Source organism: Lactuca virosa, chromosome 4 (assembly GCF_052849685.1).
Source record: "Lactuca virosa cultivar CGN04683 chromosome 4, Lactuca_virosa_CGN04683_v6, whole genome shotgun sequence".
NCBI classification, from domain to species: domain Eukaryota; kingdom Viridiplantae; phylum Streptophyta; class Magnoliopsida; order Asterales; family Asteraceae; genus Lactuca; species Lactuca virosa.
In genome coordinates this window covers 524,106,665-524,130,244 of record NC_136429.1, presented here as the reverse complement: position 1 = coordinate 524,130,244, position 23,580 = coordinate 524,106,665, and the positions used below count along the sequence as shown (strand labels likewise).

At 36.7% G+C, this 23,580-nt stretch overlaps 1 protein-coding gene across 1 annotated transcript; it reads left to right on the top strand.

Moving 5' to 3' along the window:
- The first annotated feature begins 18,540 nt into the window (after positions 1–18,540).
- Positions 18,541–22,370, top strand: LOC145109476 (uncharacterized). Its single transcript, XM_079046642.1, has 7 exons — positions 18,541–18,864; positions 18,949–19,035; positions 19,143–19,319; positions 20,038–20,208; positions 20,400–20,615; positions 20,764–20,852; positions 21,549–22,370. The coding sequence occupies exons 1-7, from the start codon at positions 18,771–18,773 to the stop codon at positions 22,218–22,220; spliced, it is 1,506 nt and encodes a 501-aa protein (XP_078902768.1). The 5' UTR covers positions 18,541–18,770; the 3' UTR covers positions 22,221–22,370.
- The last annotated feature ends 1,210 nt before the right edge of the window (positions 22,371–23,580 follow it).

Genomic DNA, 23,580 nt, shown 5'->3' with positions numbered 1-23,580 from the left:
ATTTACTCTTTAGTTCTTAGTAATGGATTAGGACTAGATTTGAATAACTGTTGCTATTCACCAGAAATGGCAAGAAACATCATTTCTTTTCATGGTTTGTATAGACAAGGATTTAGATATTCATTTGATAATGAAAAGGGGTCTATTAATGCTTATCTTAATGGTGTTTACTATTTTGAAGCATTGCCTTGTAATGGAATATATGAAACTGTGATGGTTGTAGACAATTTAGGAAATGATGTGTTGTGTATCGATTCTTCCAATAGTTTGGATAAAGCATGCTTGTGGCATTGTCGTCTTGGACATGTCAACAAGAAACTCATAGCCCAACTCTAAAAGGATGGAGTGTTGGAGTCATTCGACCTTAGGGACGATGACGTGTGCGAGTCTTGTTTACCTGGAAAGATGACCAAGTCACCCTTCACTGGTACTTGTGAAAGGGGTGAGGGTTTATTGGATCTCATACACACCGATGTGTGTGGGCCCTTTAGATCCACCACAAGGGATACGAGCCGCTTCTATGTGACTTTCACCGATGATTATAGCAGATATGGGTATATCTACTTAATCAAGCACAAGTCAGAAACCTTTGAAAAGTTCAAAGAGTTTAAGCAAGAAGTGGAGAATCAGTTGGGCAGGAAAATCAAGATGCTTCGATCCGATCGAGGTGGAGAGTACCTTAGTCTTGAATTCCTCGACTACCTCAAGTAATGTGGAATAGTTTTGCAATTGATGCCACCTAGGACACCGCAGTTGAATGGTGTAGCTGAGAGGCGTAATCGAACCTTGCTCGACATGGTTCGTTCCATGATGAGTCGTGCTTCGCTACCTATCTCATTCTGGGGGTATGCCTTAGAGACTGCCGCCCATATCCTTAACTTAGTCCCTACAAATAAGGTTGCCAAAACACCTCATGAGATATGGACGGGGAAAGCTCCCTCGTTGGCACATATCAAGGTTTGGGGTTGCGAGGCTTTCGTGAGACGAGAGACTCACAAAAAACTCGAACCTCGTAGTGAGCGGTGTATTTTCATTGGCTATCCACAGAAGTCCTTTGGTTATCTCTTCTATAGACCGAGTGACAATGTTGTCTTCGTTGCGAGGAGAAGGGTTTTCTGAGAGCGAGAACTCATAAGCCAAGGAGATAGTGGGAGGCAAATCGATCTTGAAGAGATTCAAGAATCGAACGATGAAGGAACCTCTGACAATGGCGCTCAATTTGAGGAGGAAACTCCTGTTGAACCGATTGACGAGTCCTTACCTCTTAGACGTTCCGAAAGAGTTAGTGTTCCACCCAAGTTTTATGGTTTCCATATTACTACTGAAGCGGATACGTTTATTAGTGATAGTACACTAGTAAATTTGGACGAACCTAACAGCTATAAGGAAGCCATGGCAGGCCCGGAGTCTGCGAACTGGAAAGAGGCTATGGACAGCGAAATTCAGTCCATGTATGACAACCAAGTTTGGAATTTGGTTGACAATGTGTCGGGTCGTAAGACGGTCGGGTGCAAGTGGATCTTCAAGAAGAAGACCGACATGGATGGGAAAGTACACACTTATAAGGCGCGATTGGTTGCGAAGGGCTTTACTCAAACTCCCGGAGTTGACTATGATGAGACCTTCTCACCGGTTGCGAAGATAAAGTCTATTAGGGTGATGCTAGCCATTGTTGCATTTCATGACTATGAAATATGGCAAATGGATGTCAAAACCGCTTTCCTTAATGGGAAGTTGGCTGAGGATGTATACATGAGTTAGCCAGAGGGTTTTGTCGATGCAAAGCATCCTAATAGAGTGTGTAAGCTTGAAAAATCTATTTATGGATTGAAATAAGCGTCTCGCAGATGGAATCTTTGTTTCGACGAGAAAGTCAAAGAGTTTAGCTTCCTGCGAAGCGAGGATGAGTCGTGTGTATATGTCAAGGCCAGTGGGAGTATAGTTAGCTTTGTCGTATTGTATGTCGATGACATACTACTCATAGGAAGCGACATCCTGACCCTGCAGAAGGTTAAGTCCTGGCTTGGGAAGTTTTTCGCTATGAAGGACCTCGGAGAGGCTGCCTATATTTTGAGAATAAGGATAGTGAGAAACAGGAGTAAAAGACTAATAGGACTTAGTCAGAATACTTATTTGGACAAGGTACTAAAACGTTTTAGTATGGAGAATTCCAAGAAAGGGGAGTTACCGATCCAAAGAAATACCAAGTTGAGTAAGACTCAAAGTCCGAGTACCGAGGCCGAGATAGGAGAAATGAGTCGAGTACCTTACGCTTCCGCAGTTGGCTCGATCATGTATGTTATGACTTGTACTCGCCCTGATGTGGCCTTCGATTTGAGCATGGTCAGCAGATATCAAGCGAAACCTGGTAGAGCATATTGGACCGCAGTCAAGAATATTCTTAAGTACCTTCGGAGGACCAAGGAATGGTTTCCAGTCCTCGGTGGAAGTGATGACTTAAGGGTGCGAGGGTATAGTGACGCAATTTTTCAGACCGACCGAAAGAACTACCGATCTCAGTTAGGCTGGGTCTTTACCCTAAATGGAGGAGCAGTGACTTGGAAAAGTTCCAAGCAGGAGACCGTAGCTGACTCAACGTGCGAATCAGAGTACATTGCAGCGAGCGAAGCGTCAAAGGAGGCTATATGGTTGAAGAACTTCATCGGAGACCTTGGAGTTGTTCCAGCCGTAAAGGAGCCTATGGAAACTTTCTATGATAACGAAGGTGCGGTTGCCTTGACCAAGGAACGGAGGGATCATGGCAGATCCCGACATATCGACATGAAATATCATTTTATTCGACATCGGGTGGAAGAGGGACTCCTCGTAGTTAAGAGGGTATCGTCAGAGGATAACCCATCAGATCCCCTTACGAAGGGACTGAGTAGGGTTAAGCACTTGCAGCACGCTAGGAGCATTGGGCTGAAGGACAATATTAGTTTAAATTAGATAGCTTCAAAACATGTAATAGATAAATTGTAATTAACATTTGATGATTAAATAAAGGAGTATTATTTACGAGTAAAGTTACTGTCTTATGTTAATTATTTACCTATTGTTTCGATTTGCATGTTTTGACGTCTTGAATAATAAGATTATTCGAACAGTCCACAATCGCTTATACTTTGGAAGTAGGTATGAAAGAAGACTGTCATGAATTGGTTTGTAGACTGTCTAAAGTGTATTAGACATAGCAAAGGTTTGCTACAACGTTCATGAGTGGCTATGAATAAGATTTGAGCATTGGATTAAACCCACACTTGCTGGCATCACTTCATGGAATTTATCACGAGTGATCGCAAGACGATAATATCATATAGTCTTTAAACCCATATATATGGAATTTATCACGAGTGATCGCAAGACGATAAAATCAGATTTTATGATACAAAACAGTTTGTGGTAATGATCCTAATCCAATTCTGGCCAAAAAGCTCGGAAATCTGCAAGCAGAACATCCTACTCGTCGAGTGCAAGAACTGAACTCGTCGAGTTGCCAGTCTGTGAGTGAACTCGTCGAGTCAGATCATTGGACTCGTCGAGTCCATCAGTCAGAGGCCATAAATGAGACTTTTTTAGCTTTGAAAATTTAACCAATGCATCAATATAACAGAAAATACCCATGGCTCTGATAACACTGTTGGGTTTTATGTACTATAAAACTCCTCTGGTGTACATACAACCCTAATTCTTTGGATCTAAGTTTTCTCTAGTTATACATGCAACAAAAATTATCCAAAGCATGAAACCTATAACTATCATACAACTTTGATACCTGAAACATAAAAAACTAGTTAGAAGAATACCTCTTAGTTGTAGCTTGTATTACTTGGCCTTTAAGAGCTTAGCATCTCAAGTGTGATGCCTCAAATGGTTCACAAAACACCATGAACAAATGGAGGACTTTGATATAGAGGATATGAGGCACAAAATTGGCTAGGGTTCTTGTTAAAACTCTTGGGTGCCGATTTTGGAGCTAAGGGGTTACACTTATAGTGTGGAATTCCTAGAGTTTCAACTTGTAAACCCTAATCCACTCCCTTGGGCCTTTAATCCAATAATCCATATGATAAGCCATTTGGACTAAATCTTCATGGACTCCGTAAAGATTTATTCCACATAGTCAACATGGATCATTAACCCAAACTATAAGTATCACTGATTTACTTAATCAGTCCACGTTAATTTAGTTAGTCTTTTTTTATCACTAAATTAATTCCAAATTAATTATTGATCAATACTAATTAAATAATAGGATTTCTCAATTAATATATTATACTTATAATATATTAATAAATCACAAATAACCTCTTTCTCAAATATCCATCATATCAAATTGTTCCAGTGAATGCAACCAAAAATGGACCATGCTACTATCGGGTCAAGTACATACCAATTATAGTTATGGGCTTAGACACCTAATCCAAAAGTCTCTCACTTGGATAAGTCTAATAACTATTATTGCAAGTACGAACTCTCACCAGCTGGCGCTCGCAATCTATCATGGCCCCATTGGGCCCCAACCAGTCCATCCCGGTGATTACTTTCAATCCTCTCAAAGGAATCGGGACCAAATCAATAGGGAACCTCTCGATGAACATATTCAGAACATTCCTTCAAAATACCCTCGGAACGCTCTATTGGATTAGTGTCTAAGTCCATAACTATATTTGGTACGTACTTAACCCGGTTGTGCATGGTCCTTTTGGGTTGCCTTCACCAAAGCAACTAGACAAGATGATTTATGGAGAGTGAGAGGATATTATGGTTTATTAATATATTATATGAATAATATATTAAAAGAGAAATCATATAGTTTAATTAATATTAGTCAAGAATTAATTTTGTGACTAAAAGAGATTAATTAAATAAAGGGGACTGGAGCTGTCAATTATAAGATAATTGAATTTGGGTTGTGAATCCTTATGGATATAAGGGGGGACGAAATCTAGAGTGGAAGCCCACTCTAATTTCGTCCAAGGAGCCTTATTCCAGAAGGTTCTTAAGCTGCTTAGGGCCTAAGTCATCCAATTAGGGTTTTGACTGAAACCCTAGTTGCTCAGCTATTTAGGACCCCTAGGGCTACAGTTTTCGACTACTAGAAGAAACCCTAGAGTTACTATAGCCGAAATTGTGCCTCCTCCTCTTCTCTTCCTAATTATCTTCTTGCCTTGGTGTTTGTAAGCCATTAGAGGTACTACACTTGTGGTACTAAGATCTCAAAGCTTGAAGATTCTTGCAACTATTGAAAGGTATTCATCTTAACTTGTATTAGTTATCAGTTTCAAGTTTTGTATGCTAGATCTAGGGTTTGTAAGCTTTTGGATAATTTTGCATGTACAATAGAGAAACCTAGATCCAAAGCTTTAGGGTTTTGCATGTGCACATAGGATGTTCTTTTTCTCAAAACCCATCACGCTCACGGTACGATCATCTGCAATCTCCACCTCGAGTGGGGAATCCAAAGTCCCCGAAACTTCTTGCTGAGCGCAAGAGATACAAATGATCGGGTAGCCCCCGAATCAAAAAGAACATGAGCCGACAATCCATTGACCAAAAAGGTCCTTATTCAAGATCATAACAATATAAGCATAACAATAAAATAAATAATACAGGAATAGCTCATATACCAGTCACGACGTCTGGTGCCGCTCGGGCCTCCTCTGTGGTCAACTGAAATGTGCGGCTCTTCACCGCAGGTGCCTCCACCTTAACCTCAAGTGTTCCTTTGTCACTTGATCCGTTCATTTTTTCAGATGATCCAAAGCAATCTGAGATGATTCGTTCCTTTGTCACTTGCTCCATGAACCTCAAGTGTTTCATTTAGATCTAAGTGCTCCAAAGGCTCCATGAAAATGCTCCAAATGCTCCATGAGAATGCTCCAAATGTTCGAGTCACATTTAACAATCCTTGTTAGGATCACTACTAGCCCAACAATGCCTACATAGAAGAACAATGAGGTTCCATCTTCTAAAACCAGTTGGTGATCAAAGGGATTACCCATTGCCTTATATGCTAGCATCTAGTTTTTCTTTTTGCCGATGTGGGATTGGGTTTGCACCCAACAATCCTCCCCTTAAACCCAAGTTTTGCACTTGGCCTCCCCTCAACGACTGTTCATCATATCCAATCCTTTTTCATATTGCCGATACTCTCGGGACACACTCACCTGACTTGGGCCATTAGAAAGACTTTTGATACAAGGCTTTAGGATCAACTTCGTTGGACTTGGGATTACCGGGGATTGCACCAGCTGTGCCGACCACCTCATTCGAGCTATGATCATAACTCTGATACCACTTGTTAGGATCGCTACTAGCCCAACAATGCCAACATAGAAGAACAATGAGGTTTCATTTTCTAAAACCAATTAGTGATAGAAGGGATTACTCGTTGCCTTATATGCTATAATATAGTTTTTTTCTTTTTGTCGATGTGTGATTAGGTTTGCACCAAATAAGGTATGATTGTGATTATTAGTTAATCTTGGAAATAGTTTTTGGCCATGAACCCAACTAACATTGTTTTATATGATCCCTCTCCCATATGTCTTGAAGAATTCTTAGTGATAACTCATTCTTAAGTTCAAAAATGAAATAATTATATCTTCTTATCATTGTTATTTTTATGGTAATTAATTAAACTTTGGTTTAAAATATTCTGATTTGTTATGTTTATTGCTATAAAGTTTATCGTCCTTTAAAAAAAACTTTAGTTTATATAATTTAATTCGTTATACGTTAGAGCCTAAGGGTCTTTTACGGGTCATCATGGAAATTTGAATCCTCAGTACCGGCCCTACAAATATCCCTATGTATCCATTTTTCCTAATATTTTCTAAAATGATGTAGGACTTTTGAATCAATGAGTTAGGACGCAAATAATAATAATAATAATAAATAAATAAGAGAAAATTCCAGAAATGACCAAAAAGAGGAGGTGGTTTGAAGTAAATAACCAAGAAAAAAAAGATTTCGGAAAATGACCAAAGGTTCCGCAGAGCACCCTCTGCGGATCCATTAAAGGCTCTGCGGATCCTCTACAGCTCTGCGAATTTTTTTTTATTTTTTTATTTTTCGTTTTTTTTGCGTTCATTTTCGTTTATTAATATATATATTTTTTTAAATACACTAATACCTTATGTGATTATTATGTAAAAAATTCTACAAAAAAAGGTTAAAAATAATGAAATGTTTTATGTAATACGTTTGCCTCTGAGGAACCGAAACACCTCTGCGGATCTTGAGTTTTTTAATTTTTATTTTTTCGTTTTTTCGTTTTTCCTATTTTTTGTTTTCATTTATTAATATTAATTTTTTTAATACACTAATACCTTATGTTTTATGTAAAAAATTTGACAAAAAAAAGTTAAAAATAATGAACTTATGTTTAATATCAGTCCACAGAACTGTTTGGGAATCCACATAACTGTTATCAGCGGATCAGTGTACACCTCTACAGATCAATGTACACCTCTGCGGATCAGTGTACACCTCTGCGGATCAGTTATAGAAGTTATAGATGTATTTTAGTGGGTTTTTGTGAGTTTGTGAGTTTCAATTACCAGTAGAAGTTCTTTTTTCATTGTGTTTGTGGAGAGTGATTTGTAAAATGAGTTTTATGTGTACGGGAGGGTCTTGGCAGTTAGTTAATGGAGATGAGGTTTACGTTAGAAATAATGTGAAAAACTATGGTTTAAATCTTCCTTCTAACATTGACCGTGAAATGTTATTACAAATGGTTAGAAGTAAGCCATACGTGCTAAATAGTAATATATGTTTGTCTTTTAAGCACCCGGAGTTAGGGTATGTCATGGAGCTTGGAGATGAAACTGATGTATTTCAATTGAGACATGTAATGTCTAAATCAAAGAAGACGGTGCATTTGTATTTAACGGTGGTAGGTGAAGAAGCTGAAGAACAAGTAGTGGTTAACAACCACTTTAATCCAGCAAAAACTAATATAGGTCGTAGAGAAAGTCAGTGTGATGGAAACCGTTCAAGGGGAAGAGAAAATGAAGTGCCAGTGGGTTATGAAAAAAAAAGTTTCGGTTACTGATAAGTTTGTATCTGATAATGATACTTTTGTATCAGATAATGATAAAGAAGCAAAAGTGGGCATGACTGAATTACAACGTCATAATTTGTTCGAGTTTGGAGAAGTTCCTGAAGTTGGTGATCAAAGATGTGAGGAAAAATCAAATGAAGGGTGGTCGGATGATGAGTACACGGAACATAAAACTGCTTCTAATCCATGGTATTGTATTCCTTCTATTCCTGATTGTCCAGAACCTATTCTTGAACCTGGACCATTTCACAGTTTAGGTCCGAATGATAAATTAATTTTCAATCAAACATATAACACCAAAAAAGAGCTAGCGTTTGCTGTTAAATTGAAAGCTGTTAGAGAAAAGTTTCAGATAAAGGTTGAAAAATCTTCAAAATCTCGGTACCATGTTGTTTGTATGCAAGAGAACTGTCATTGGCGTTTATACACATCTCTCATTAAAGGAACAGAAATGTTTGAAATTAAGCCGTTTAATGGGCGAGCATACATGTTCTTCATTGCTTATACACCCAAAATCATAGGCAAGCAAATAGTGAAGTTGTGGGAACCATAATACATGACATTATGGGTCAAGGAAGTTTGAGAGTTTGGAAGCCTAAAGATATAATTAGAGATATATATGCTTTGCTACAAATAAATATGATTTATTCACAAGCGTGGCATGCTAGAGAATTTGCTCTGGGATTGATGGTGGGAACCCCCGAAGAAATTATATTGTTGATATATTAATGGTTTTTATATTGTTGTTGCAGATACGTGCTTTCAGAGAGTGTTGTAGAAAAGTTATTATTATGGATGGTGCTCATTTGAAGGGAAAGTACAAAGGCACCATCTTGCATGTAGTGACCATGGATGGCAACAACCAGATCTTGCCTATTGGGTATGTAACTTGCCCAAAAGAGACTACGAATTCATGGACATGGTTTCTTGAAAAACTACATGAATGCATTGGTGATGTGGAAGGTCTGACAATGGTCACAGATAGGGCACCCGCAATTGCTGTAAGTATTCAAAAATATTTTTCCAAATGCTCAACATGGATTGTGTGCTTTTCATCTAATAGGAAACATAGTCCACACCTTTGGAAAAAACAAAAAAATAGCAATTTTGTTTTGGAAGCTGGTAAGAGCTTACAAAACCACTGAGTTTGAATTCTATTGGGGGAGACTTCGTAATATAAGAGATGATGTAGCGACATATCTTATGTCAAATTCCACGTGAGAAATGGACCAGAGTGTATTGCCCTACCACGAGGTATGATTATATGACCTCAAATAGTGAGGAGTCCATGAATGTTGTATCAAATAAAGCAAGGAAGTTGCATATATTACCACTTCTTGAGTTCTTTCGCGCACTTATGCAGAAATGGTTTTACAAACGGCGGATGGTTACAGGCATGATTATGTTTATTTTTAAATTATTCGATAAATGTAATATATAATAATATATGTTTGTTTTAACAGAAAAAAGTACAATAATACTTACGAAGTGGGCTGAAGATATGGTTAAAAAATAAAGAGGGGATTGAAGGATGGTCGGTATCCGGTGTTGACAATACAACATATCAAGTGCATGACTTCAAAAGTGGTGGCATAGTGAATTTGAGGGAAAAGACTTGTTCTTGCAGATATTGGCAACTAACTGGTTTGCCATGTGGTCATGTGATAATAGTTTTAACGCACTTGAAAATTGATCATTGTGGGCATATGGCTATAGATGCTTATAAAATTGAAACATATCGAAGAACGTATGAGCAGGCCGTATACCCTCTTTCAGAACTTAGTGATTGGGAGGTTCCAGATGACCTTATGGTTGTTAAACCTCATGTGATGGAAATACGTCAAGCCGGTAGACCAAAGAACACCAATCGTATTCCCTCTCAAGATGAAGAACCAAAAATAAAAAGGTGTAGTAGATGCCATAGCACAACTCAAAATACAAGGACGTGTAAGGAAATCGTTCCAAATAATTAAAGTAAAAGTAAAAAACGTACTGGGGCATTAGGGAGTGGGACAAAAGCGAAAGAAGAGGAACCGACGCAAGTGACCGAAATCAATGGCAGCATGAGCCAGAGAACCAATGGACGCAACATACCGAATAACAATGGTAGCAGCAGCCAGACAACCAATGGACACAACAAACTGAACATCAATGGCAGCAGCAGCCAAACAACCAATGGATACAACAGACCGAACATCAATGGCAGCAGGAGCCACATAACCAATGGACGCAAGGGACCGAATACCGACCGCAGGAAGAGCCACAAAACCAATGGCAGGGTTGCACCGAGTATCAATGGCAGCAACAACCAGATAACCAATGGATGCAAGCGACAGTAAACCTAGGAACACAAGCAACAGAAAACCCATGGACGGAATACGAAAACAAATCAAAGTTTCTGTGGTTCGATTTGAATGAATGAAGTTTATTTCATAGTATGTTTATTATGAAGGTTGTATGTTTATGTTTTCTAAAGTATGTTTTGTAACCTATAAAAAACATGGAATATTTGTATAATTTTAATTAGGTTATTTATATGCACCGGTTGTATTACGTTATTTATATGTATTTGGTTTGTATTAGGTTATTTACGAAATCAGTTGAGTTAACTTCTACTTTATTCCATAGAACATAAAATACAAAACAGTAAAATACATGGAAAACATACATCAGTAGCAAACGTATTACATAGAACATTTCATTATTTTTAACTTTTTTTTGTCAAATTTTTTACATAATAATCACATAAGGTATTAGTGTATTTAAAAAAAATTAATATTAATAAACGAAAATGAACGGAAAATAACAAAAAAACGAAAAAAAAATTAAAAAAAAATCAAAAAACAAAGATTTCGCAGAGCTGTAGAGGATCCGCAGAGCCTTCAATGGATCCGCAGAGGGAGCTCTGCGGATCCTTTGGTCATTTTCCAAAATCTGTTTTTTCTTGGTTATTTTCTTCAAACCACCCCCATTTTTTATCATTTCTCGAATTTTCTCAATAAATAAATTTCCATCGAATTAAAATGTTTGTGGCTATGGATAATTTTGATAAGACATAACATACTTTTAAAGCAAAGAGTCGGGGGTTTATAGAGAATGCCGGGGGCCGGGGGTAAGTAGATCATGCACGAGTACCGACATCTTTTGGGTGTTGGGTGTCCCCCCACGGCGACATAATGCCTCCCTCGCCTTCTTTTACTTTATTAACCCACATGATTATAATTTATAAGTATTTTCCTATGTTTTTCTTCGATTGTAATGTTTTAACTCCTTTTTACATTTTCTTTTTTAGCAAGTTATAAATTTATAAATTTATAAATAAAACAATCTCAAAGTTTATCTTAAACGACATATTGTTTTTAAAACTGGTGATAAGTACTTTGTGTTATTAGAACATCTAAATTGTCAATCTTATGTATAGTGTTTTTGTTATATTATTTTTTCATTAACTTTATCAAATAAAATATTATTACTTCTAATCATTGATTTTAAAAAACCTTTTATAAAATTAACTAATTTACCTTTGATCTTTATAAAATATTTTATAAAGCCTTCCAATCTAATTTGTTATATTTACGCACATATACTATTTATGAAATTAAAACATATTTAACAAAAATATTAAATAAAAACAATATATAATAATATATGAAATTACACAAATGTTACTAAATCTATATATAGTCTATATTTCGTTTTTATTTCATCGCACAACGGTTGATGATGTTTAAGTGGTTCTTAGATCATGTCTTGTGTATTTTCATACAAATAGGTTATGAGATGGTATAAGGAGACAATGCGTTTTTTTATATGCAAAGGATCAAGAATGTCTCGTTTTATAGAATTAAAATGCCACAAACAAATAAAACCGAAAAAGATAAATATGTAAGGTCCTTTTTTTAAATAAAAAAAATAATAAAATGATTATGTTTATAGTTATAAAAATATCATATGATCACAATAAATTTAATATTTGATATTGGAGATTAAAATGATAAAATATAATTAGTGAAAAAATAATAAAGTTTTAGAAGTTAGGCATAATAAGAGAGTAAAAAAATTATTAAATAAAAGGAGTTAATTATACAAAACTTAAAACTCAAAAACCACATTTAGTAGAATACTATAAGTTATTGATATTATTGATATAGAAAGCAATACTTTAATTTTTGGAGTTAGATATTAATATTTGATCTTTCAAAAGAGTTACTATTAAAAATGCTTTTATACAAATAAAATATTAGAGCATGAAAACTTAATTTTCATTTTAAACAATAAAAATCATATTCGATTATAGATTTTTAATTCAGACCCTCATATGCTAATTTATATCATACTTGTTAGCCCTATCTTATAGATTAAAGATGCAAATTCATGCACAAATTCTTCCTTTTGCGGTGACCTTGTTGGCCTTGTTTTGTAAAAAAGATGGATTGATCCTCAATAATGCTTCTTGACCTTCTTTTGCAGAATTAATGATTTCCTATTTCATCTTTTTTGTTGAGATCATATGATAATCTACATGTTTTCCTTCATCTATGTTAACCTTCAACTTAAACACGCATCATGATGAAAAGAGGAGGAAGTGGAGCACCAAAAGACGTAATCATATATTATTTTGTATGATAACACAATCGATGTAGACAAATCGACTACAATAAATAATCGATAACTTCAAGATCGAAGTATAAAACCCAAATATCACGATAGCGATTCAACGGAATATAAAACTATTTGAATAATCAACCAAGAATAAATCGAACGATAAAAAGAAAAAACACGCGATATTTACGTGGAAACCCAAATCGGGAAAAACCACGGGCGGAGGAAGCCGAGAACCAATTTACTATAATATTCAGTGTTTACAGAGATAGAGGAAAGAAAAACAAATATATCAAACATATATTTGTATGAATATGAGAGAAAGATGAAGATGTAATTTGAGGTGTGTTGTTTTTAATAAGCTTGGTTTCATTTCCTTTTATAGGCAAATGAATGTATAAATTCAATTGTCTATTACCATCCAAGCTTGACAAACATGCTACCATCCATTCTTGACAAACATGTTACCACCCATTCTTGACAAATTAAAACCACATGTGTAGAATGGTATTCTAGAAATCATCCAATGTTGAAGTTTGAAGGAAACTTCCACAATCTCCACCTTGACTTCAAATGAGACAGGATGAAAAAACTTTAACTTGCACAATGATCATGCAAAACAGTTTATCAACAGCTCATCATACTCCAAATCTCTATAAGAATCTGCAAACACCATATGAGAAAAAATTGATTTTGAAAAGTAAATATACTTCCTCCACCACGAGCCTATCAGGCTCAAATGCGATCTGAAACACCCACCAAATCCAAACATGCTTTGAATTTGGCTATTGGAAGACTTTTAGTGAACATATCAGCAGGATTATCATTGGTGCTGATCTTGTTTACTGTAATATCGCCTTTAGCAATAACATCTCTGATGAAGTGATAACGAACATCAATATGCTTCGTTCGATCATGGAACATTTGATCCTTCGTCAGAAATATTGCACTTTGATTGTCACAAAAAACAGTGTTAACAGATAACTTGTTTGAAAGCTCACCTATCAACCGTTTCAACCAGAGGGCTTCCTTCACTGCTTCCGTAGCAGCCATGTATTCGGCTTCAGTGGTGGATAACGCTACAGTAGATTGTAACTGCGCTTTCCAGCTAACTGCGCAATCACCCAAAGTAAACACGTACCCTGTAATCGATCGTCTTTTATCCAAGTCCTTTGCATAATCGGAATCCACATAACCAAGTACTCCATTATCAGTTTTTCCAAACCGCAGACATAAAGAGGAAGTACCTCGCAAGTAGCGAAAAATCCATTTAACAGCAACCCAATGCTCCTTTCCTGGATTCGCCATGTATCTGCTCACCATGCTTACCGCATATGACAAATCTGGACGTGTACAAATCATAGCATACATAAGAGATCCTACAGCGCTGGAGTATGGTACCTTTGCCATGTATGCTATATCTTCTTCGGTGGTAGGACTTAAGGCGGATGATAGCTTGAAGTGGGCTACGAAAGGAGTGCTGACTTCTTTTGCGTCATGCATATTGAAACGGTGCAGAACCTTCTCAATGTAGCTTTGTTGAGAAAGGTATAGAGTTCTTGCACTACGGTCTCGCACTATTTCCATTCCTAGAATTTTCTTGGCAGCACCCAAGTCCTTCATATCGAACTCAGCATTCAACTGGTCTTTTATCTTTTGAATCTCCTTTATATTCTTCGCTGCAATTAACATGTCATCCACGTATAAAAGTAGATAGACCATTGAACCATCGTCACACTTTTTGTAGTAAACGCAGCTGTCGTAGGTGCACCTTTTCAGCTTGTGACTGGTCATAAATGAGTCAAACCTTTTATACCATTGTCGAGGAGATTGCTTGAGGCCATAAAGAGACTTCTTCAATTTGCACACGTAGCTTTCCTTGCCAGGAGCTACAAAACCTTCAGGTTGTTGCATATATATATATCTCTTCCTCAAGCACACCATTTAAGAATGTTGTAGTAACATCAAGTTGCTCTAATTCATAGTCATGAGAGGCAACTAATCCCAACAAGACACGTATTGACGTGTGTTTCACAACCGGAGAGAAAATGTCGGTATAATCGATACATGGGATTTGACTGTAGCCTTTGGCTACCAAACGAGCTTTATATCTTGGTTTGTCACCAGGGTGGATAGCCTCCTTCAAATTGTAGACCCATTTGCACTTAACTGTCTTCTTACCCTTTGGAGCTGGAACGAGATCCCATGTGCCATTTTTCTGAAGAGATTCCATTTCCTCGTGCATGGCAACCATCCACTTATTAGAATGTTTGGATTGAATGGCCTCGTTGTAGCTTGTGGGCTCCAGAACAGACTCAACTTCATTGGCAACTGTAAGTGCATAAGCGACAGAATTGGCTTGAACATATCTCTTTGGAGGTACAATCTATCTGCGAGGTCTATCTCTTGCAATGGAGGGACTGTGAGGTTGGCTTGGAGCTTCGGCTGGCTCATGAGAAGAGGAATATTGATTATTCGAGGGTTGAGAAACCTCGACACCTTCATGAGACTGGTCCTCGAAATATGAATTTAAAGGAAACTCCACCTCCACTCGAACTTTGTCTTTTTCCGAATTTTCATTTTCTCTGGTCTGAATGTTGGAGACAGGATGAAGCATGGCTTTTTCATCGAAGGTCACATCTTTAGATGTCAAAACCTTGCTTAGCTCCGGGCTCCATAATTTGAACCCTTTAACACCTGTCGGATATCCGAGAAAGACGCATTTAATTGCCCTCGGTTCCAATTTACCGTTATCAACTCGGGCATATGCTGGACATCCAAATGGAATCAATTTCGTGTAATCAGCAGGTTGGCCGGACCAAAGCTCAAATGGGGTCTTCTTTTGAATAGCACGAGAAGGGGAACAGTTGATAATGTAGCATGCGGTTGAAGCAGCCTCGGCCCAAAAAGACTTCGGCAACTTCGAATGAGATAGCATGCATCGGACCTTCTCCATGATGGTGCGGTTCATACGTTCCGCTACGCCGTTCTGCTGTGGTGTATGAACTACGGTGCGATGCCTCGTAATTCCTTCCCTACGGCAATAGGAGTTGAATTCTTCAGAACAAAATTCCAGTCCATTATCAGTACGAAGGTATTTCACTTCAAAACCTGATTGCTTTTCAACCAATACTTTCCAATCTCTAAAAGTTTGGAATACTTCTCCCTTTGACTTCAAGAAGAACGACCATACCTTTCTTGAGAAATCGTCAATGATCGTGAGCATATAAGAGGCTCCACCTTTCGATGTAACCTTCGCTGGTCCCCATAAATCAGAGTGTATGTATTCAAGTGGCCCTTTCGTCGTATGTTTGCCACCGATAAAACTCACTCGCTTCTGCTTTCCAAATACACAATCTTCACAGAATTCAAGTTCGATTGATTTGTGCTCCCCGAGCAACCCCCTTCGACTTAGTTCATTCATACCATGGTATGACATGTGAGCGAGCCTGAGGTGCCATAGACGAGAGCGATCAACGTTGGAGAGGGATTTAGAACATACCGAGACTTCGCCGGAGATAACTTGCCCATCCATAATGTAAAGGTTTGCGGATTTTCTAACTCCTCGGATGACCACAGAACCTTCCTTGAAAATATGGAGTTTCCCGTCTTTGCCAACAAACTCGTACCCTTTCTTCTCGAAAGTACCGAGACTTAGTGAATTTCGCCTAAGACCGGATACGTGCTTCACATCTTGAATCGTTCGAACAACGCCATCGAACATGTGGAACCTGAGTGTACCCCGTCCAATAATACGACACGAAGTGTCGTTACCCATTAGAACGTGGCCTTCGTTAACCTTTTCATATGAATGAAAAACGCTTCGGTTGGAGCTCATATGAAAAGTACACGCTGAATCAAGTACCCACTCACTCGTGGTCATTAAACCGTAGTCTGAAACGGATAGAAGCTCGCCATCGGAACCAGTTTCGGCAACATCGGCTTCAACGGTGTTATTGGTTGTTTTTCCCTTTGTGATTGCCTTTGCTTTCTCCTTGTTCTTTAACTTGAAACATTCATCGATCAGATGTCCCTTCTTGTGGCAATAATTACAATACTTGCGATTGGCTTTGGACTTAGATCTAGATCGATTTTGTGAAGAGCTACCTCTCTCGTTAGGTCTCCCTCTGATGTTGAGACCTTCGGCTTTAGAATCGCTGCTACTGTTCCCAACTATCTGCTTCATCTTTTCCTTTGAATCAAGAGCAGTCATTACCTCGTCAAGGACAAGAGTGTCCCGAGAATAGATAATGGTGTCACGAAAGTGATCGTAGGAGTCTGGGAGAGAAGATAATAAAAATAACGCCAAGTCTTCATCTTCGTATTTGACGTCCATATTCTCCAGATTTCCTACAAGCTCTTTAAAGGTAGAGAGGTGATCAGACAAAGAACTACCTTCACCCATCTTTAGGTTAAAAAGTCGTTGCTTCAAGTGTAGCTTGTTGGGCAAGCTTTTCGTCATAAGTAGCTGCTCGAGTTTTAGCCAAAGAGCCGCTGCGGATGTCTCTTTCAACACATCTTGGAGAACGTCGTTAGAAAGATGCAGACGGATCTGCGACGACGCCTTCAGATCTTTCATCTCCTTTTCCTCAGTCGACCAAGTTGCCGGCATTTTCTCCATTCCTAATAGTGCTTTGTGGAGATCCATTTGGATCAACACATCTTTCATCTTTACTTGCCAGAGAGGGAATCTTGTGTTTCTGTCAAGTAAAGGAATATCGTACTTCATCGATGACATGGTTGAAAATAGTTTTTTTTACGAATCGTTATCGGAAAACCCGGATAGCTCTGATACCAATTGTAGACAAATCGACTACAATAAATAATCGATAACTTCAAGATCGAAGTATAAAACCCAAATATCACGATAGCGATTCAACGGAATATAAAACTATTTGAATAATCAACCAAGAATAAATCGAACGATAAAAAGAAAAAACACGCGATATTTACGTGGAAACCCAAATCGGGAAAAACCACGGGCGGAGGAAGCCGAGAACCAATTTACTATAATATTCAGTGTTTACAGAGATAGAGGAAAGAAAAACAAATATATCAAACATATATTTGTATGAATATGAGAGAAAGATGAAGATGTAATTTGAGGTGTGTTGTTTTTAATAAGCTTGGTTTCATTTCCTTTTATAGGCAAATGAATGTATAAATTCAATTGTCTATTACCATCCAAGCTTGACAAACATGCTACTATCCATTCTTGACAAACATGCTACTATCCATTCTTGACAAACATGCTACCACCCATTCTTGACAAATTAAAACCACATGTGTAGAATGGTATTCTAGAAATCATCCAATGTTGAAGTTTGAAGGAAACTTCCACAATCGATTTGAGATCATAATAAATAACAACAATCCACAGGATATTAAAAATCACATTCCAACTATCATACAAATACCTAAAGATATAATCACAAAACCCTTAAATAATATGTTGTCTCGTGACCCTTTAGCAATAATAAATCATATATACATGGTTGAACATTAATATTCACTATTAGAAAAGTAACTTGTAAATCTTAAAGAGATATTGAATCTATATCATAATTATTCTTTTTTAAATTATACTCATGATCGTTTATTGGTGGGTACTTTGAGTCATAAAAAGTTTTTCTCCAAACTCACGATCATATTTTCGCATTATATTAAAATCTAAAGAAAATTGGGTTTGTTAAAAAACACTACCACTTCATAGAATATTTTTAGTGAATAACACTATATTTTATCATTGTCTTCCTATCAAATTGAGTTTTTTTTTTTTTTTTTTTTTTTTTTTTTTTTTTTTTGAAGGAAGATTGATACTCTTCCTCCCACACACACGTACTAACGCCTAACTACATTTCCCTTTTTAGCTTATTCTATTACGTTAGCACACTGCCTTCTGAACTTCACTTCTTCATCCTCCCTTTAATTTGTCCCTTTTTCTCTCTCTGTTGGTCTCATCAAACGTAAAAAAAGAAGAAGAAATTCTGTCCTCAAGGAACACGTTAATCATCTGCAGAAAGTATAAGAAGGTGGCGAGATTTGCTTTATTCTTCCTCTTAAATGCAAACTTTACGTTTCATAGTTGAAGAACAACAACATGATCAGCAAAAACTGGGTGGGTTGTCTCCTAATTTTCTTTCTTCTGTTTTCTGGATCATTATTCTCGTTGGCTTCTGCAACACCACCCGCAAGTAAGTCCTAATAAGTCCCCAAACTTTTATTATTATTTTCTTCATATCATCGCATAGCTAATTGATTGCTTGCTTCAATTGCAGAAATTGTCAGTGGCATTGCGTCGAACATTGCGTCTGCACTTTTCAAATGGCTGTGGTCTCTTAAACCCGCTACCAAAATCGGCATGGGTTTGTTCAATTTCATCTTTCCCCATCCCCTCTGTTGTAATCATGATCTACGAGCTAGTAATTTTGAACTGGGTTTGTGTTTTTATATGTTCTTCACATCTACACAGCTGTTTCGAGTCGCTCAATGGTGAACTACGAAGGTGGATATACTGTAGAAACTGTGTTTGATGGAAGCAAACTCGGGATCGAACCTCACTCTGTGGAGGTAACTCCATCTGGGGAGCTTCTTATCTTAGATTCGGAAAACAGCAATATTCACAAAATCTCAACACCTTTATCAACATGTAAGTATAATTCTTATAAAATTTAAATTGATCATATGGATCTGATATTATAAAACTCCTACATGTGTTTCATGTTCCCCTTGTTTTCCTCCTCAACTTTTGATCATGAAAACGACTACTAAGTCATAGTTTATCACCATCATCTTCTATGGCACATCTAAAGCAGCATGCATGTTTCTACAGTTTTGTTAATCGTTTTTAATATTATGACTAATGATTATTGCGACTTCAAGAATAAATAATATGTGAACTTCAATCTAGTTGCTATGAGTAGATGAATCAGGGTTAAGTTGCTTCATGAACTGTTTAAGAATAATAGTTGATGAGGGCTCCACATTCAGGATTTGATTATGCTTTTGTTTAGAAGAATACTCATCTTTAAGTATAGAAAATTTGTTTCAACTATTTATTAGAACTTATCCCATTTTTCTGTTCATATGCTAGCCTACTTTTTTTTAATCCTAAAGCTCAAATCCTGCCAATGAATGAGTAAACTTTATTCTCTTTAGATCCAGTCCAAACTCCCTTTTTCTTTCCTCATACAATATACAAAACTTTGAATCTTGTAAAATTAATTTACTTCTGCATTTATTCTTATTCCTTTTGTCAAAATGTTTGTTTTTTCTTGAAAACTTCATGATGCATATTTCTATTATGGGAGCTTAATTTGGTTTTGATCATCCATAAATTTATAAATTAGAATGAATGATTGTCACAGATAGCAGACCAAAGCTTTTGGCTGGTTCAGTTGAAGGGTATTTTGGTCATATTGATGGTAAGCCAAGAGAATCCCGGATGAATCACCCGAAAGGACTTACTGTGGATGACAGAGGAAATGTCTATGTAGCTGACACCATGAATATGGCTATCAGAAAGATCAGCGATTCAGGTATGTTCTAAATAGAAGGGTAAAATAGTCATTTACTCAGGTTTGGTTCAGAAAAGAAACAATCTTTATGTATACAACACTATATCCATACATGACTTAATTGGAAAAAGAAGAAATAACCGCTTAATTAATTGGAAAAAAGTTGCAAGTTTTTACAAATTTACCCTTTTGGTTAAATATAATACATGCAGGGGTTGTAACTATAGCTGGAGGAAATTGGGCACGTGGGACAGGTCACATTGATGGTCCAAGTGAGAATGCAAAATTTTCAGATGATTTTGATGTGAAGTATGTTGCTAGTAGTTGCTCAATTTTAGTAATTGATAGAGGAAATCAAGCAATTCGAGAGATCCAACTTCATGAGGATGATTGTTCTTCGTATCAATATGATGGAGAACACCATTTAGGTAAAACAAAAATAAAAAAAGATGTTCACTAATTGATATTAAGTGTTATGTTTATGCAACAACTTACAATGTGCATATTTTGGTCAAACTTTATTGCATATTAGGGTCAAACTTTGCTGCATTTAACTTTGGTTGATTATTGTTTCAGGAATAGCAGTTCTTGGTGCTGCTGTGTTCTTTGGTTTCATGTTAGCCTTGTTACAAAGAAGAATTTGTGCAATGTTTTCATCAGAAAGTGTAAGGCATCTTTTCTTTTTGAGTAAATTACATGAATGGTCCCTATGGTTTGGGATAATTTGCGCGTTTGGTCCCTAACTTATTTTTTTAACTCGGAAAGTACCTACTGTTTGTTTTTGTTATGCGCTTGGTCCCTGTCGTACCTAAAAAGACTATTATTTAAATAGAGAAAAATGGTGGAGTAGGTAAGGTGAGGGGAGTGGGGTTGGGGTTCGGGGTGTGTTTATTTAAATAAATTAAAAATCAAGGGCAAAATAGTCTTTTTAGGTAAGACAGGGACCAAGCGCGTAATAAAAACAAACAGTAAGGATCTTCCAAGTTAAAAAAATAAGTTAGGGACCAAACGCGCAAATTACCCTAAACCATAGGGACCATTCGTGTAATTTACTCTTTTCTTTTTTTGGATAAAGTGTTGTATACATAAAGGATAATTAAAAATTATAAAAGATGATAAGGAACACTTGGGAATATGGAAGGAAAAACATAAATCATGGTAAAATTGTAAAAAATTAGGACTTAATGGGGAAAGCTCATTACCCTTGCTTTCTCTATTAAGTCATTCTTTCTGTATTAAGTCAAAAAAAAAGCCACTATTTTTTTGCCAACTTTATGTAAGGGTTAATCACTTATTTATGCAAAGAAGATATGTTCCATTTTTTTTTAATATCTTTATTTTATTGATTCCTAAAATAATAGGATCCAAGACCAAATATGAGCAACATTCCTCCAACGTATCAAAGATCAGTCAAAGTCAAATCAGTAAGGCCACCTTTAATTCCACCAGAAGAAAACGAACACGAAAACGAAGAAGAAGAAGAAGTTTTATTTAATTCACTTGGAAAACTTGTTATCAAAACCGGAACAACTCTATTCTCTAATACTTCCAAAAAGAAACAACTCCACCCTCAACTTCACATGAATTACCAACAACCCCCTCAACTTTCCAACACTTGGCCTATGCAAGAAAGCTTCATGATTCCCCATCAAGATGCTCCTCCACCACTTGAAACCCCAAAACCATATGAGCCCACGGAAAGACCTCGACCTTCTAAGCAAACCCGGTATCTTTACAATGGGCAAAATGGTCAATACTTCAATTTACAACAACCAATGCACCCAGTACAACATCAACATCAACATCGTCAACAACACCATCAGAAACATTATTCAACGGGTCCCGAGACTTATATTGAGGAGAAAAGTGAAACAAATGAGGTTGTTTTTGGGGCGGTTCAAGAGAAAGAGGGGAAGCATGAGGCGGTGGTGATTAAGGCGGTTGGTTATAACAACCACCACCCGAATTATGGGAACCAAAATGTCCGATCAAGGTATAACTACATGGGTTATGCATATGGTGAGTACTCGTGATAAGTTTCTTCATGTTTTGTAAGAACATGTATGAGTATGATATGATTATAGCCTTATAGGTATGTTGTAGTATAGAAGTTTAATGTTATTCGTGTAGTTGTAATATTTTATTTTCCGTAGTAAATTATGTTTTTATGTTTGTTGTGATCAGGGGCGTATCCACCATGTGCTTAGGTAGGTCTTAGGATCTACCTAAGTTCTCAATTTCATTTACAATGTATATAGTAGAAAAATTAGGAACTACCTTGGAAAAAATAGAGGATCCACTTTGAGTTTGTTTTTTAAAAAAATTTCTTAAAAAACCATTTTAAAAAGAGAAAAAGATAAGTTATTAGGGGCAATTTGTTATTTTAAATTATGGGATTGATAACAAAAAGTTAACCACTCTCAAAATATTAATAAATAAATAAGTTGTTCTAATAAATTGAAAGCCCACATGCCAAAGACTCTCACTCTCCGTTCGCCGCTTTATCAATGGACTAATAATCAATTAGTTTTTCGTTAAACCGTACGCCTTTTTCAGTTATATTTCAATCGGTTTTTTAAAATTTTTAATTGGTGGCACAAGGTACATCAGCCGATTGAACTAGTTCAGTTCTTTTAAGGTACATGAGCCGACCCGACCCCAAAAGTGTTGTTGATTTTATTTATTGGCTTCACTTAATTTAAGAACCACGTGATTTTTTGTTCTAGATTCGCCACTGGTTGTGATATATGACTATTTATGGATGATAGGCGTTACACAAACACAACTTAGCTTAGGTAGTGTTTGTTTTTTTTGAAAAATCTCTTTTTAAGCACTTATATCTGCGGCAGGAAGACGTTTACGTTTGCATGTTCTCAAAGACTGTTTGTCCTTTAGAAGACCTCAAACGTTTGTGCATCATCTTCTCCAAAAGTGACTATCATGATAGACACAATTAACAATGGTACATGTGTCTTTTCACAACTTAATGTTGCAAAATTTTCCATATGTCAAGTTTCACGAATTGCAAGGAAAAATGCATTCTTGGTCAAACGGTCAACAACAACCTAATTCATGTCTAGTGTCTATTTTATCTAGAAGGCTTTCTACGGATTAAAGCAAGCTCTAAAAGCTTGGTACAACATTGTATATGATCATTTTCTGCTCTTGGGATTCACAAGAAGCTTGTGTAAGGATACTCTTTATGTTAAGAAAAAAGGTAGATATGTTGTTATTGTATCTTTCTATATAGGTGATATTTTGGCCACATGAGATAAGGAACAAATGGTTGAGGATTTCAAACTAGAAATGATGCACGTTTTTTAGAAGACATACCTTGGTCTTATGTCTTCCTTTCTAGAAATGGAAGTCCATGAAAGACAAAATAAAGTGTTT